This window comes from Ceratina calcarata, unplaced genomic scaffold (genome assembly GCF_001652005.2).
Source record: "Ceratina calcarata isolate Rehan_Ccalc_2016 unplaced genomic scaffold, ASM165200v1 scaffold171, whole genome shotgun sequence".
Lineage (NCBI taxonomy): Eukaryota > Metazoa > Arthropoda > Insecta > Hymenoptera > Apidae > Ceratina > Ceratina calcarata.
This window is the reverse complement of record NW_017138459.1, coordinates 192,253-205,581: the sequence shown is the minus strand read 5'-3', so window position 1 is coordinate 205,581 and position 13,329 is coordinate 192,253. Positions and strand designations below refer to the sequence as shown.

General features: G+C 36.1%; 4 protein-coding genes across 7 annotated transcripts in view; 2 read left to right on the top strand and 2 right to left on the bottom strand.

Moving 5' to 3' along the window:
- Positions 1 to 9,304, top strand: part of Tmem131 (Transmembrane protein 131) — a 12,381-nt gene extending 3,077 nt beyond the window's left edge. The window contains exons 1-19 of one of the 2 annotated variants that reach the window (XM_018037524.2): positions 612 to 705; positions 1,311 to 1,375; positions 1,559 to 1,587; positions 2,007 to 2,090; positions 2,168 to 2,291; positions 2,506 to 2,619; positions 2,701 to 2,823; positions 2,903 to 3,066; positions 3,141 to 3,327; positions 3,404 to 3,512; positions 3,574 to 3,833; positions 3,935 to 5,151; positions 5,224 to 5,439; positions 5,514 to 5,653; positions 5,796 to 7,045; positions 7,128 to 7,886; positions 7,956 to 8,163; positions 8,220 to 8,401; positions 8,503 to 9,304. In XM_018037524.2, coding sequence (XP_017893013.1) covers positions 612 to 705; positions 1,311 to 1,375; positions 1,559 to 1,587; positions 2,007 to 2,090; positions 2,168 to 2,291; positions 2,506 to 2,619; positions 2,701 to 2,823; positions 2,903 to 3,066; positions 3,141 to 3,327; positions 3,404 to 3,512; positions 3,574 to 3,833; positions 3,935 to 5,151; positions 5,224 to 5,439; positions 5,514 to 5,653; positions 5,796 to 7,045; positions 7,128 to 7,886; positions 7,956 to 8,163; positions 8,220 to 8,401; positions 8,503 to 8,592 — 5,415 coding nt within the window. In that variant the 3' untranslated portion in view covers positions 8,593 to 9,304. Of the gene's footprint in view, positions 1 to 611; positions 706 to 1,310; positions 1,376 to 1,558; positions 1,588 to 2,006; positions 2,091 to 2,167; positions 2,292 to 2,505; positions 2,620 to 2,700; positions 2,824 to 2,902; positions 3,067 to 3,140; positions 3,328 to 3,403; positions 3,513 to 3,573; positions 3,834 to 3,934; positions 5,152 to 5,223; positions 5,440 to 5,513; positions 5,654 to 5,795; positions 7,046 to 7,127; positions 7,887 to 7,955; positions 8,164 to 8,219; positions 8,402 to 8,502 lie in introns of those variants that run through there. The other variant, XM_026810704.1, reaches the window with a different exon arrangement.
- Positions 9,305 to 9,383: 79 nt separating this feature from the next.
- On the bottom strand, positions 9,384 to 10,561 carry LOC108632760 (cilia- and flagella-associated protein 97). The gene is made up of 2 exons (XM_018037529.2): positions 9,772 to 10,561; positions 9,384 to 9,689 (listed from the first exon to the last, which is right to left on the bottom strand). The coding sequence occupies exons 1-2, from the start codon at positions 10,444 to 10,446 to the stop codon at positions 9,606 to 9,608; spliced, it is 759 nt and encodes a 252-aa protein (XP_017893018.1). The 5' UTR covers positions 10,447 to 10,561; the 3' UTR covers positions 9,384 to 9,605.
- Positions 10,562 to 10,653: 92 nt separating this feature from the next.
- Positions 10,654 to 12,456, bottom strand: tex (THO complex 3 homolog tex). Of its 2 annotated transcripts, XM_018037527.2 has the most exons (3): positions 12,256 to 12,456; positions 11,923 to 12,163; positions 10,654 to 11,621 (listed from the first exon to the last, which is right to left on the bottom strand). In XM_018037527.2, the coding sequence occupies exons 2-3, from the start codon at positions 12,100 to 12,102 to the stop codon at positions 10,839 to 10,841; spliced, it is 963 nt and encodes a 320-aa protein (XP_017893016.1). In that variant the 5' UTR covers positions 12,103 to 12,163; positions 12,256 to 12,456; the 3' UTR covers positions 10,654 to 10,838. The 2 variants fall into 2 exon arrangements, with proteins under 2 accessions (XP_017893016.1, XP_026666509.1); XM_026810708.1 differs by having other exon boundaries at positions 11,923 to 12,456.
- Positions 12,457 to 12,573: 117 nt separating this feature from the next.
- Positions 12,574 to 13,329, top strand: part of LOC108632758 (protein zer-1 homolog) — a 6,816-nt gene continuing 6,060 nt past the window's right edge. Inside the window, exon 1 of one of the 2 annotated variants that reach the window (XM_018037526.2) lies at positions 12,574 to 13,328. In XM_018037526.2, the coding sequence (XP_017893015.1) occupies positions 12,874 to 13,328 (455 nt within the window). In that variant the 5' untranslated portion in view covers positions 12,574 to 12,873. The remainder of the gene's footprint in view (position 13,329) is intronic. The other variant, XM_018037525.2, reaches the window with a different exon arrangement.

The window sequence follows — 13,329 nt, the reverse complement described above, 5'->3', positions numbered from 1 at the left end:
CATATATATCTAGCATATTTATAAATAAATTCCATACTATAAATTGCGAACGCAATGTATTTATTTAACAATAGTTATTTATTTATTTGGCTAGTTTTCTGACTGATTTAAAACTCATTTTTCGTTTCAAATAATGACAAGTTTTTGTTACAGTCTCGTAATATGATTGGATGAATAGTTTATAGAAATAGTTATAACAATGTATTCAAATCAATTAAAAAATATAATTTAGTCACAATATTGTGATCTTATTATACGTTTAAAAATTACGATCAACGAATAAATATGTTGTACATTCGACCACACGCGATTGTCGTTGTGAAACCCGAACCGTTTACATGAAAGTATATTAATATCGAGAAAATGAATAAATGAACGATGAACCAATTTTAACATGTTAGCATTGTACTGATATAACAAGAAAAGATGCTGCCAGTATATAATCTGTCTTCGTCAGATTGGCCGGACGAAATTTGTCTGTAGAAAGGTTTCAAATCAGACGGAAGTAGAATCGATACGCCAGAATTCGATAGTGGCAAAAGTATGGCCGAAAGCGGATTTTCATTTCTGCTAAAGACAAAACAGCAAACAACACAGTGAAAACTTTTATTATGACTGAGTTAAAACTACTTTATTGCATCCTCTTGTTAACGTTTTTCGAGCTGACGTCACAAATTCGACCGTCCTTACATGGGCACAATAATGGTAAGTGTATATTTACGCTATTTTAATTATCATCCTTATTTCTTACAATAACACATCACAAGACAAAACTTACTCGTTTAATATATTATTGCTCCGTTATTCACCTGAAACACGTTGTTCAAACGTTGAAACTCTCATTTTCTGAAGGTCGATAAATTCTATTTTTTTTAGGAAAATTATATGTCTGTACTGATTGTTTTGCAAAATACTGTGAGCAATATAGCTAAATATTTTTGCTCCCTGCCTTATTGAAATAAAAGTTTATTTTAAAAATCTTAAGAATGTGCACAAATATTTTTCTTAAATCCTTTTTTGTATCTGTACATTGTTATTTTGTATCTTATCACTGATCACAGTAACATATTTATAATGTACATAGCATTATACTTTGGGAAATTGACATATAATATAATATTATTAATTGAAAGGTAATAACTAAATTGTTAGTAAATATTTTATGTCATACATATTCAAAGGAACTTTGTGGGTATAAAATTAAAAAGTAATATGTTTCTTATTAATGACATTCGTAGGTTTAAGGCAGTAGTTCAATATGAATGTGTGTTTATTATACTTTGAAGTAATTCAATGACATTTTTCTGCAGCCTTTGTACAGGATGACAATGACGTTCAATACCTTTTTGACAACATACCAATGTCTATGCATAAGGTTAGTATTATTTCTTTTCTTATCTATGTTTCATTATCTTTGTTTTACGATAACTTAGAAAAGAAATGGAAGTTTTTATATGTTTGTTCAAGTAATGATTATTGACCATAGTACACATTATTGTGTGATATTTATTGATACACGTTATATGACTTTATATAAATTTGGGTTTTTATTTTATAGGATTTTACTAATACAGTGCATGGGGCTGGGTAAGCATAATACTCATTAAAATAATGGTGAGTGGAAGTAGGAAAGGTTTTCATTATAAGTTTCCTTCCTTACTTTTGAAAATATTCATATCCAATATCACTATTTTCTATTGCAATTAATGTTAGTAGAAAAGAACATTCAACTTCGATATGGCATTTTTTATAGAACAAGAGATGTGAACACAAATAGGTGTAGACTGTAAAAATATGTATCGTAATTTTAATCATTTAGTCACTTCATTGTAATACTTCGATAAATGACTGAGCTTAAAATTCTAAACACTGCTTTACTAACTGTGATTACTTCAAACTAATTTTTCTTGTACCTTTCCTATTTTCAATTTCCACTATTACTAGTATATATGTATCCGAGAGCATAACACAGAACGTATTCAAATTTAAGAACTATGTGTTTTAAGGGATGCAACATCAGAAGAAGATAAAACAAAAGATTCATTATCTTATGTTTATTTTGAACCACATGTTTTGGATTTCAAAGAGAGGTATGCGAGTCTTAACTAATCATGTCATGAATGTAAACAAGTGAGATATATACAATGAGACTTGTTTTTCTCCTTAGAGAACTTGGTATACCCCACCAAGAAACTGTGATCTTGTTTAATAGAGATCACAATAAAACCATCCACCTTTCATCAATATCTGGAAATACTCGTCATTTCCATTCATCATTCTTTCGAAACAAAGTAAGTGTCTTGAAATGTAAACTGGAATATAAAATAGTATTGCATGTACGTTCAGTTCTATTTTTTATTTAAAAAAAATCTGGAAGAAAAAAGGGATTAACCAATTGTGTATTTTACCAGGCCTTGTAAATTGAATGCATTAGAAATTAGTTGTTATGATAAAATAATGCGAGCATAGCTGATTTCATATGCAACCATGTTTTGATTTGTATAGGTAATCCCACCATTGGGGAACACAACATTTGATGTTGTCTTTCTTGGTCGAGAGGAAGGTGATATTGATACGCATCTTTTTATACATACATCAGATGGAACTGTTAAATATCAAGTAATCCAGTTAATATAATTATAATCGCAAAACAAAATTTTGTACATATCTTTGTTAAAAGTGTATTAATCCCGTTCATAGGTAAAAGGAATGAGCGTCAGTAGTCCGTATCGACTAAGACCTGTAGTGGGTGTCAAATTACCTTTAAATGCAACATTTACTCCACTCATATATATGCACAATCCACACGCAGAAGCTTTACAAGTACGTATTTGTTTAATCTTATCTTGTCTCATTTTCATTCTCTCTGTTCGTTAACTGATATCGTTTTGTGTGTATCAAGGTTTTAGAGGTATATAGTAGTGGTGGAGAATTTCAACTGGAATTGCCATCAGGGGAAGCAGAGGGTTCGCGTGAACTATGGGAAATCCCACCATATCAAACAAAACCTATCATAAGACTACATTTTAATGCTTACACAGAAAAAAATCATACCGCATACATTAGGTTTGCTTGTTCAATTAGTTTTCCTTTTCTTGCGACAAATTGTACTTGATTATTAATTTTCCTGCACGTTGTAGGCTTAAAGTAAATAACACTTCGGAAGTGCTTGTTGTAACAGTCGAAGTCGAAGTTAAAAGTGGGGCTGGTCTACATTGGGGCGGAAGTTCTGGAGTAATAAATTTAGGTATGGGTGGTTCGCTTCAACCGCCCATTCAATATCCTATTGCTTTGAAAAATTCGGCGAAAAAGCCAATAAAAGTTATGGTAAATAATTACCAAGCGCGTTATGATAAATAGGTTTAGATTATCAAATTGTACCATTTGTTTTATATCTTTATAGAATATAATTAGTACACCAGTTTCTAAAGCATTGAAACTTCATTTCGAACAAGCGGTTATTCCAGGAGAGACGGATATACCGATTGCAATTGGAGCACTAATTTATGACTGTAAGTAATTGCATTGTATTATTATATACACGTTTGTGTTAATGTTTATGTTTCATTTTAGGGAAGACTGGTTTAGAGTTACAACATTTTAAAGGGAAATTAGTAATAAAAGCTATAGGTCCCGGTGGTTCTAATCAGAAACTAACAATACCATGGATAGCACAAGTTTTACAGGGTGGTCTAGAAGTAAACGCATCAATTACGCATTATTGTTCTCTCCAATCTAATCAAGCACGAAACTTTAGCGTTGTTAATAAATTTAAATTGCCGTTAGCTATCACAAATGTTACAATGTCAACGCATGTGAAGTCACTTTTTACCGTAAGCAGATATTCTAAATAATAATATACTCAAAAAAGACAAATATTTTAACAATTTATATCAAATATTTTATTTGTCAACAATGAACTTTTATTTTCCAGATAAAGAATTTTATTCCAAGAGTGATAAAACCAGAGCAAAAGGTCAATATATTTTCTTTACAACTCGCAAAGGATAGAAAAACCGATAACGTGAAGATGGAATCGTCGATTTTAATTCATTCGAATGTCTCGGTAACGGAAGTCCCGTTGTTAAGTTACGATGGTAAAGTGAGGAAAATCGTTGCCGAAGGTAGGGAAAGCGAGGACGGCACGATGCACTTTGGTACCGTGGGAAGCGGGACCGAAAATGAGGCCATTTTTGCTTTGGAGAATCAAAATCCTATTAACATAGATTTACACGGGTGGGGGGTGAACATGCCTGGCGCAGTACTAGAGTTGATGGGTTGCCAAAGAGGTCCGGCTGATTTTTTGGACAAAGACCTTCGCAATATCACCGTGTGCAGTCATACTGGGAATCAATACATAAAGCCCGGCTATTTAGCTATTTTTAAAATAAAAGTAAAAACTCCGATGGTGGAAGAGGATACGATAGTAGGCGACGTATTTGTCAGAACGACTTACGAGAGATTCATCTTACCGGTTTACATGCGAGTCGCACACGGAAGGATTTCCTTGAAGAAGCTTATATTTACCGACTGCTTTCCCGGATCGATTTGCGTGCAGCAAGTTAAGGTGCATTCGACATTTGCAAGACCGATGCAAGTAACTCGAATCGTGCCCGTTAACAAAGATAACAGAATAAAGTATATTCCTCTGGAGGAAGCGTCGATGCCTGTTATTACAAAAGGAGAGAATTACATCGGATCTATGAAAATCGAACCGTCGGTGGCTTGCAAACATCATTGTTATTTAGGTTTATCATTGGACAGTAACGCCGGTAAACAATGGCTGAACACGTTGGCTCTTCCGTCGCATACGAGGGACTCCGATTTAAACTTTTTAAACACTAGATACATGCGTTTTCTTAACTCGACGGGCGGTCGTTCTTGGGATAATATCACGATGCGCCTGGACACGACAGAAGTTCGTGGGCACAAATTTTATTTGAACATAAAACCGCATTGGCCCAGTCTATTGACTGGCCTCGGTAATAACAAAAATAAAATTGCTTTAGCGTTCCCTCTGACGCAAGTTGGAAACACGTCCTACAGCACGATAAAAGTGCATAATCCGAGTACTAGTCCTTTAATGATACAGTTAGTCATGGACTGGAATTACCCGCAAGGGACAAGACTCTATCATTCGTTACCTGCTAAGTACGTATCGTTGTTTCAGCCATGCACATTCTTTTTTCGGTTTATCTACATCGTATATTTACTTCTGTGTAGGTTTAAGTTCCCATGCGCCGAGTGCGGATCTACGGTCGCGGAAGAATTCAAACTAGAAGAAAGTATAACTGACAGAGAAAGGTTCGAAGAGGAATGGGACATCGTAGTAGCATCGCAATCGATTCCCTTGTATTTGAAGCCCTCGGAGTCAAGAACCGTACGAATATCATACACGCCTTTCTCCCCTTCTTTATCGTCCGCTCTTTTATACATTAGGTAAACTTCATGGACAAACGAATTTAATTTTTTATATTTGCCTATGAAGACACTGAATCGAAGCATAATTATAGGAACAACATGACCATTTTGGAGGTGTTACGCGTAATGGGCCAAGGGGCGAATGCACAATTTAGATTCGGAAATCGAAAGCCAGGTTCCACTATGCCTTTGCTATTCGAACTTGCTGATAAACATCTTAAAGATTGTGAACGTATGTACGTTTCTTTATCCTCGTTCTATCGTTTAAGGAAGAAACGCGTTTGATCAAAAACTTTCTCATGAGTTATATACAAGTAAAAATTATCAGCAGATATTAATACGTATTTCTCAAATATTTTCTTTCTAATCAACAGGAGAACGGTATAAACGAAATCCGGCTCCGAACTTGACGGTGAAAAGATCATTTATGGCGAGGAACACCGGGGAACTTCCAATAGAAATCTATGATTTTTATATTAACGGTTTACGGTGCGAGGGGTACGGTTTCAAAGTTTTGAACTGTATGCCGTTCAAATTAAATCCGAACTCCACGAAGAAGGTGGAAATTGCGTTTACGCCGGATTTCACGTTGTCGCGTATCGAAAGGAAGCTTCTGATATCGACCAGTTTGAACTCCGATAGCGACATTGAGAACGGTATGGTAGTACTTAATTTACTGGCCACCCTTCCACCACACTCCTTGGAGGCTTGTACGGCCGCGATTGCAAGACCTTCGTGGGAACACTTCGTGCAATGGGCAGCTATAAGTTTCTCGTCGATATTGTTGATCTGCATTCTCGCCATTTCGTTTCTTGAGGCGGATCGGATATTGCAAGGAGCCTTGGCCAGCTTCTCGCGAGAGAGCACGGTTCAACCACCGCTAGATTTAAGGCTGCTATCGCACATGTCAGTACAATCAGCGCAAGAGACGACTTCCTTCAAAGAGAAATTAATTAACGAGGAAAAACAGAAGGTGATCAAGAAGGAGGAAACGTATCCGGATTGGACGCTGATGAACGTGAAGAAGTTCAAGGATAAAGATAACACGCAGAAGGGATTAAAAATACCTGACTGGACTGCGGACGAGGAACGAAGATTCAAGTTGGATACCGAAGCGAAGGATCTGTTGTCGTTCAAACGTTGCGAAGAACCAGTTTTGGATAACAGTAATGTTATAAGCAATATTGCTCTTGGTGCCAAGAAGAAGAACAATAAAAAGCAGAACAACGTTCAAGAGGTTCAAACGGACAATTGTGTGACAGAGAGCTCGTTTACGGATATTCAAGGGACTCAGGAAAAGAAGTACGGTGTAAATACTTTTATTAAAACGAGTCCTGTAACAAATAGAAAAGGAAAATCTAATCAGGCGGCGAGCATCAAGGTGGAAACGAAGTTAGTCGATCACGAAGTGCAAGTAGATACAACAGGTTTCTTGAATAATACTCGAAACAATAAGTTAGATAATAAAAAGAAACAGACTGCGGTTAACAACAGCAATAATAGTCACGTATCTTTTAAAAAGTTCGAATCTAACAATAATCAGAGGAACACTCATTTGTCCGAGGAAGAAACGTCGTCTACCACAACGGAGAGTTCGCTTCAAGATGATCCACCGCCTTGCAAGGTGAGAATTATGTAATGAATGACCTCCCTTATCACCTTTTAACGAATTAATCTTATGTATAGAATAATCTTATGTATTGCAGAATTTCGATCAGACATGCGTGAAGTCCGATAAATTGCAACGGAAGCCTGCAACGAAAAAAACTAAGCCTCAGGCGGTCGCCTCTGTGCCATGCGTAGATTATAGAGACAATTACGAGGGTGACTGCGACGACGACGAGTACGACAAAGAGAGGCACAACAATCCTAACAGGTGGAAAACGAACACGGCAGGAAGGTCCACCATAAAGCATCATATTCATACGACGCGCACGGTCGAGTCATCGTTTAAGATATCTCGTCAGAATAAGAATCCTCCTAGGAAGGATAAAGGATCTCAGAAACGCCGAGGTATCGATAAAGGGCACGTAAAAACGGCGACGTTGAATGGAAACCCTAATCAGAGGGAAGATTCGACGCGTATGCTGGGTACCGTTTCCGCACCGTTACCGCCGCCACCGTCGTGCTGGGGCGAGAATCGAGCTAGGTTCAGCGACGTCGTGGCACGGAACCAAGAGAACATCTCGCCGTTTACGAGCTTAAATAAGTTACACAAAAGCCAAACGACAACGCATAACTTGTCGATGGTCTTCAATAACGACACCAAAGATATAGATTATACTAAACAGCAATCGAGTCAAGAGTTGATACAAAAGGAATACAGAATAGTATCGAAATCCCCGTCTCTCTGCGTACAATCCGTCGAGAAAGAGAAACAAGTTAGTCAAGATACGTTTAAGGTGCAGAATAATTCGCAGCATCATTCAAACAGTTATTTCATGAACGCTTTTACCGAACCACCAGTAAGTTAAATAGCGATTCGCAATACATGTTTGCTTATGAGTTGATGACGCATCATTTGATGTTTTTAGTTTGAACGAGAACTGGTCCCGTACGACGATCTTCCAGAAACCGATGAACCGTTGATGGAACTAGAAAGTCCTGAGGAAGACACGCGATGCCAATTGTGGGAAGATAATAATCCAATGTTCAAATTGTTATCCGATAATACAAATGGATTCCAGTTAGAATCGCCAAAGTCTACGGAAAAGCCACCGATACTTACGGATACGTTGAAAGGTGAGAACGATTCTTATTTCTTCTCTTCTATAATAAATTGCGGCTTAAATGTACAGATAATTGGGTAACGGTGGAAACGAATTGGGAGCCATTGTATACCAGAGCAGCGGTGGGAGAAGAGAGAAGCGGTGTTTGGGGAGTAAATACAGGTGGTGTTTGGGCTGCTGGTCCATGGGGTGCAGCTACACCTCCTGTGGTTTCACAAATACCTTCGTTACAAACAGAATCGGATACGCAAGTAAGATAGTTTTCGCTCCTTGTAAAGTTTATTTCAATCAATTTCGCTAATTTTTTTAAACATAAACAGTTTTCATTTGAATTGAACATTTATTTTTCCAGGAAAGATCGGGTTTTGATCCATTTCGCTCGCTCAGTACAATTTGGACACCGTCATCCTCAGAGTCTTGGAAAAAATTGCACGAAGACTAATTTCATTCTCAAAATATTTTCGATATTGTATCTTGTGATATCTCTAGACCTGGTTGAACCAATTTTCTTTTTTTTAATACGGAAATTAATGATTAATATTTATTAGCAACACATTTTGTGATCGATAACGCTTAAACAACCGTCTCGTTTTTTTGTTATTATTCGTGTTTCGCGCATTTTGTGATACGTTGTTGAATAGTACATAATAATACCGACAAATAAGTTTCGGGCAAAATTGTTTTGTACTTGTTAAATTCTCACGTTGTCACTTGTTGACTTATGTTGATTTAGTACTCTAGTAAGTGTGCGTTAAAATTAGATTCAAAATTGCAAGTTTCCTTTTCATTTTTTTGAGTTTGAACGATCAACAAAAATTTGATTACAAATGTGGTAACAGTCGAAACGCTAAAGTCGAGAGCGTGTAAACATTTAATTTGTGGATTTTGCAATTTAATACCTACTGCTTTTGACTTTTTCTTTCTTTTTGTATTTTCTACACATGTACATGAAAAGTGATCACAATACTCAGAGAATATTGGTTTTGATGTTATGGAAAAAAGAAACAGAAGATAATGGTTAAGTTATTTGGAACGAGTGAGAACTGTGATTTTTATAGTCTTGACTTGTAGAAATTTCTTCGGTAAGTTTTCAAAACATTTTACAAAGTTGTGATGTATACAAAACAAAATAAAAATGTGTACCTACTCTTCAAGACTGGTAATTGCTGTGTTTTAATCATTTTTATTTTATTATTATTTCTAATTGAACCTTGAAAATGAGATACAAAACAATTTAATAAAACCATCTTTATTACAAAACAGGGAATCGTATATCAGAAATTTTATACATCCATTTCTATTATACTAAAATCACTTACAATTTAATGTTCAGTGGCACAAGAAACCAACCGCAATAATGAGGTTTTCATTACAGATACAATGTATAGTGTACGTATAAAAAGATATACCAAAATTCTGCCTAAGATAAGGTGTACAAAAATAATTTGTTACAGATTATAAAATCGTTTGTCTACCACCAGGTTTTGTCATTTTGTTCACCACGCGCGACTTAGCCCGTTGTATCCTTTGAAGCAGCAGCTGCAATTGCAAATACAGTGATCCATTAAATATAGTAATCCACTGAAACACACCGTACCCTAACTCGAACACTAGTACATACTATATTTTCATTTTCTATCTTCTTTTGCAGTTTCTTCCTGTTTATTGCGGAACTACTAATTCGCGTGGGTGGCACGTTTTCGTGGAGTATTCTCTCCTTTGGTCTCTGTTGAGCCATTATCTTCTTCAACAGAATTTGATTCTCCCACTCGATCTTTCGTAACTCGTCATCAGTAAAGCTCATATTTCTTCGCCTGTTCCTTATCTGCCTGATCTCTATCTCGTCCTCGGACTGAGCCGAATGTGTGATATTGTTCTCCAATATCGCATTCTCGCACTTTTTTTCCTCATTTTTGCTGCTCTCCTCGATACATTGACGATTAGTGATTTGAGGCGAAAAATGAGAATCGTCGAGAGATCTTGAAGAGGCGTTCGTCCCTTCGGACTCATCGCATGATTCGTCCGAGCAAAAGGAATCATTGCTGTAAATAGTATCCTCATCCACGGTATCCTTAGTTAAAGCTACAGTTTGTTCAGTTTCGGTTCGGTCAGAATTTTTGCCTTCCTGATCGTAGGTGTACTCCTCGTCGGTCTCTTCTTCGTCCACCTCATGGATACTGGGTACGTGATTAAAACTATCCCTCATTTCAGGAAATTCCTCGCGAATTATATTGTTCGATAACGTTAACGTCAACTGACACTTGCAATCAGGTTGAATGTCCTCTGAACATGACATGATACCCAATAGTAGTAAAATAGTAATTCGACGGTTTGTCAGGTTAAGGAAAGTGCTTGAGTGTTCCACTTCCAGTAACCATGTCAACAAAATGCCAAACAAACTATTCACGAGTTCTTGTGCTGTGAACTATGTAAACAATACATACATTTTTAGGCTGATAGAAGACATAAAAAACGTTCTTATGTCTTCAATAAAATCCTAAAATCCTAAAATACTGAAAGTATATTCACACTTTATATACAGTCTTCGAGACCATTACGTATATCGTATTTTTGTATTCGGTACGATATTTACGATATTATTAGAAATACATTAGAGGAGGTATAGAGATCATTTGAGTCATTTCTTTGTAATATGGAGTTTAATATGAAAATCTAAAAATTGGATTGTTAATCATTGGCGAATCCAAATACCTTTAGGCTGCCAGCATCGCGTTTTCTATCATACGTATCCTTGTCATCACACGCATATGCTAATAAATATTGTTTTGGGTGCCATGCAACCGTGAAGGTTGCTGCTTCTACAGGTATATCTGCGATTTTTTCTCCGGTTTCAACTTCGCCAATGTCTATAACGAGATCCTCAGATGCAGCTGCTAACAGTTGCCCGTCATATGAAAATGATATAGTTCTCACTGGCCACTCTAATCTAGAGAATGTCCTTAAACAACACAGTTCGTCTGCATCCCATAAGGAAACCAAAGCATCCGCTGAGCCAGTTGCGAAATATCTTCCAGTAGGATCAAATTCTATACAAATACAGGTTCCTGGATGTGCTTTGATGACGTGCAACAGCTCCAAATCTGGGTAACTAAGGATATGTACACAGCCTTGACCATTGGTAAGGTAAAACGTATCTGAATCTTTGTTCCACGAAATTTCATTAACTTCAAAATTGAACTGTTCCTCGGCACGAATCTTCATCACTCTTGCATCGATGAAAGTCACCAGATCCTCTTTGTTTCCAACTGCTATTGTGTTCCCATCAGGTGACCATGATATGTTGATATTCTCACCTCTTGTACTGATATTTGCTGTGCATTTTTGTGTTCTTGTATCCCATATCCGAACTGTTTTGTCCCCACTTGCAGTAGACAATAATTCTGGGTAAAATGCGTGCCAACATAGTTGATCAACACTTCCACCATGTCCTCTAAAAGTAGTTTCTTGTTTCTGTAATAAATTACATTGCATTAATGCATTGTAAGTAAAGAAATGAAAAAATAGCAATAGTAAAAAATAATTAAAGACAACAAAGAAATAGTAAATTATAATAGAATCGAACAAGATTCTCGTAATATGAAAAGAGATAACCTCAGAATGTAACAAAGTATATTGCTGATACTGATAATAATAAGTCTTCTAGTACTCGACACTCAAGTAATAAATAAATGCATAATAAAATTATAGATTAAACAAAAATATGACAGAATATTGGGAAAGAAGAACCAGAGTCGACGTTGTGTGTACTCACTAAACGATCCGGACAAAGGGAGAAAATGCAAACAGATTTATCAAAAGATCCGGAGGCCAATAGTTTACCATCGCAACTCCATCCTACACTGTGCACTTTTGCAGAATGACTTTGTTGTTCCCTTATTTTATTGTGAGATTTGAAATAACTGATCAATTCGTCGACCCTCGAAGAAGACATTGTTTTTCTGTTTGACCAACTAGTTTATAATATGTATTATAACTGATCTAATACAAGTCATCTACAAAGATTTACTACATAATCTTCTACGAATGTGCATAGTAATAAAAATAACAACGCTATTATATCGTTATTTACGTAAACAGTTACTACCAGAGAGGAAACCGTCCTTCAGGTCCATGGACATGATCCTCTTTATATGTAATAGTCTATGCTTTGCTATCTCCTTTTCTTATATATGTACCATAGACAAGTATAGACAATATAAAATCTTACACATATGATACGTTTGTAAGAAAAGAAATTAACATGAAAAAAATTTGTCAAGCTGAATTGGCCTACGTGGTAGGGTAGATTCCGGCCTTCTACTAAAGACGGCTGTGATATAGCTAGTCAAGTATTGGAGAAAAGCGTTACTACGGTAGTCAAATGAAATATCAAAATTACAAGCGTGAAAACGTACACACTTACATACATACGTACAATCAGTTATCTGTCGATTAAATTTCGTGAAACATCTAGCGTGAATGTATCAATTTCGGATTCATTTGTGATTTGTAGTGTCGTGGAGTAAATAATAATTGTTTGGTTCTCCTGCAACAAAGGAAACTAAGAGAACGTTCGTAAATGTGGTCTCGTTTGCAATGAATTTGAGTAATGATGTCCAGCTGATGCGTTTTAACATATTTGACAGTTGAAATTGCGTAATTGTTGTCAGTATATTTCATATGACCACTTATTACGCTTAACTCATCTAAATTGCCGTGTAGGATGTTCGATTTGGATAACTTATTCCGTTTAGATCATTACGTGGGTCCCCGACCTCTTTCAGAATTGTGTTTGCAAGTGATCTGCAAGAATTTAGATCTTATTTCGGTGAAGGATGAGTATGGCAATCGACACCTCTTGAAAGATGTGGTTTTACCACACGAAATATGCGATAAATTATTTATAGAATACTTCGAAATCAATCCTGCTGCAAATCCTAACAACTTCTTCACAATATTCCAAGATACACGGTATACTAAACTCAAACATGTCAAAGTTGGACCCCTTATACCTGATAGTTTATTTCGGATTCTCACGAGTCATAAACTTGCGAAATTAGAATTTACATGTTGTCCTATTATAAGAAAATCATATATTGAAAACATAAATCGAAATGCAGAAAATTTATATACTTTGATATTTCGTAAAAGTGTAGGCTCCATCCCAGTAACGCTCACA

Bases quoted from the DNA above. Each gene is read 5' to 3' on its own strand.
- LOC108632760 (XM_018037529.2), bottom strand. From the start codon at position 10,446: ATGTCATGTTCAGAGGACATTCAACCTGATTGCAAGTGTCAGTTGACG. The intron at 9,690-9,771 runs GTATGTACTAGT...TTGCAATTGCAG, and splicing joins AGATAGAAAATGAAAATATA to CTGCTGCTTCAAAGGATACA.
- tex (XM_026810708.1), bottom strand. From the start codon at position 12,102: ATGTCTTCTTCGAGGGTCGACGAATTGATCAGTTATTTCAAATCTCAC. The intron at 11,622-11,922 runs GTGAGTACACAC...AATTTATTACAG, and splicing joins CCCTTTGTCCGGATCGTTTA to AAACAAGAAACTACTTTTAG.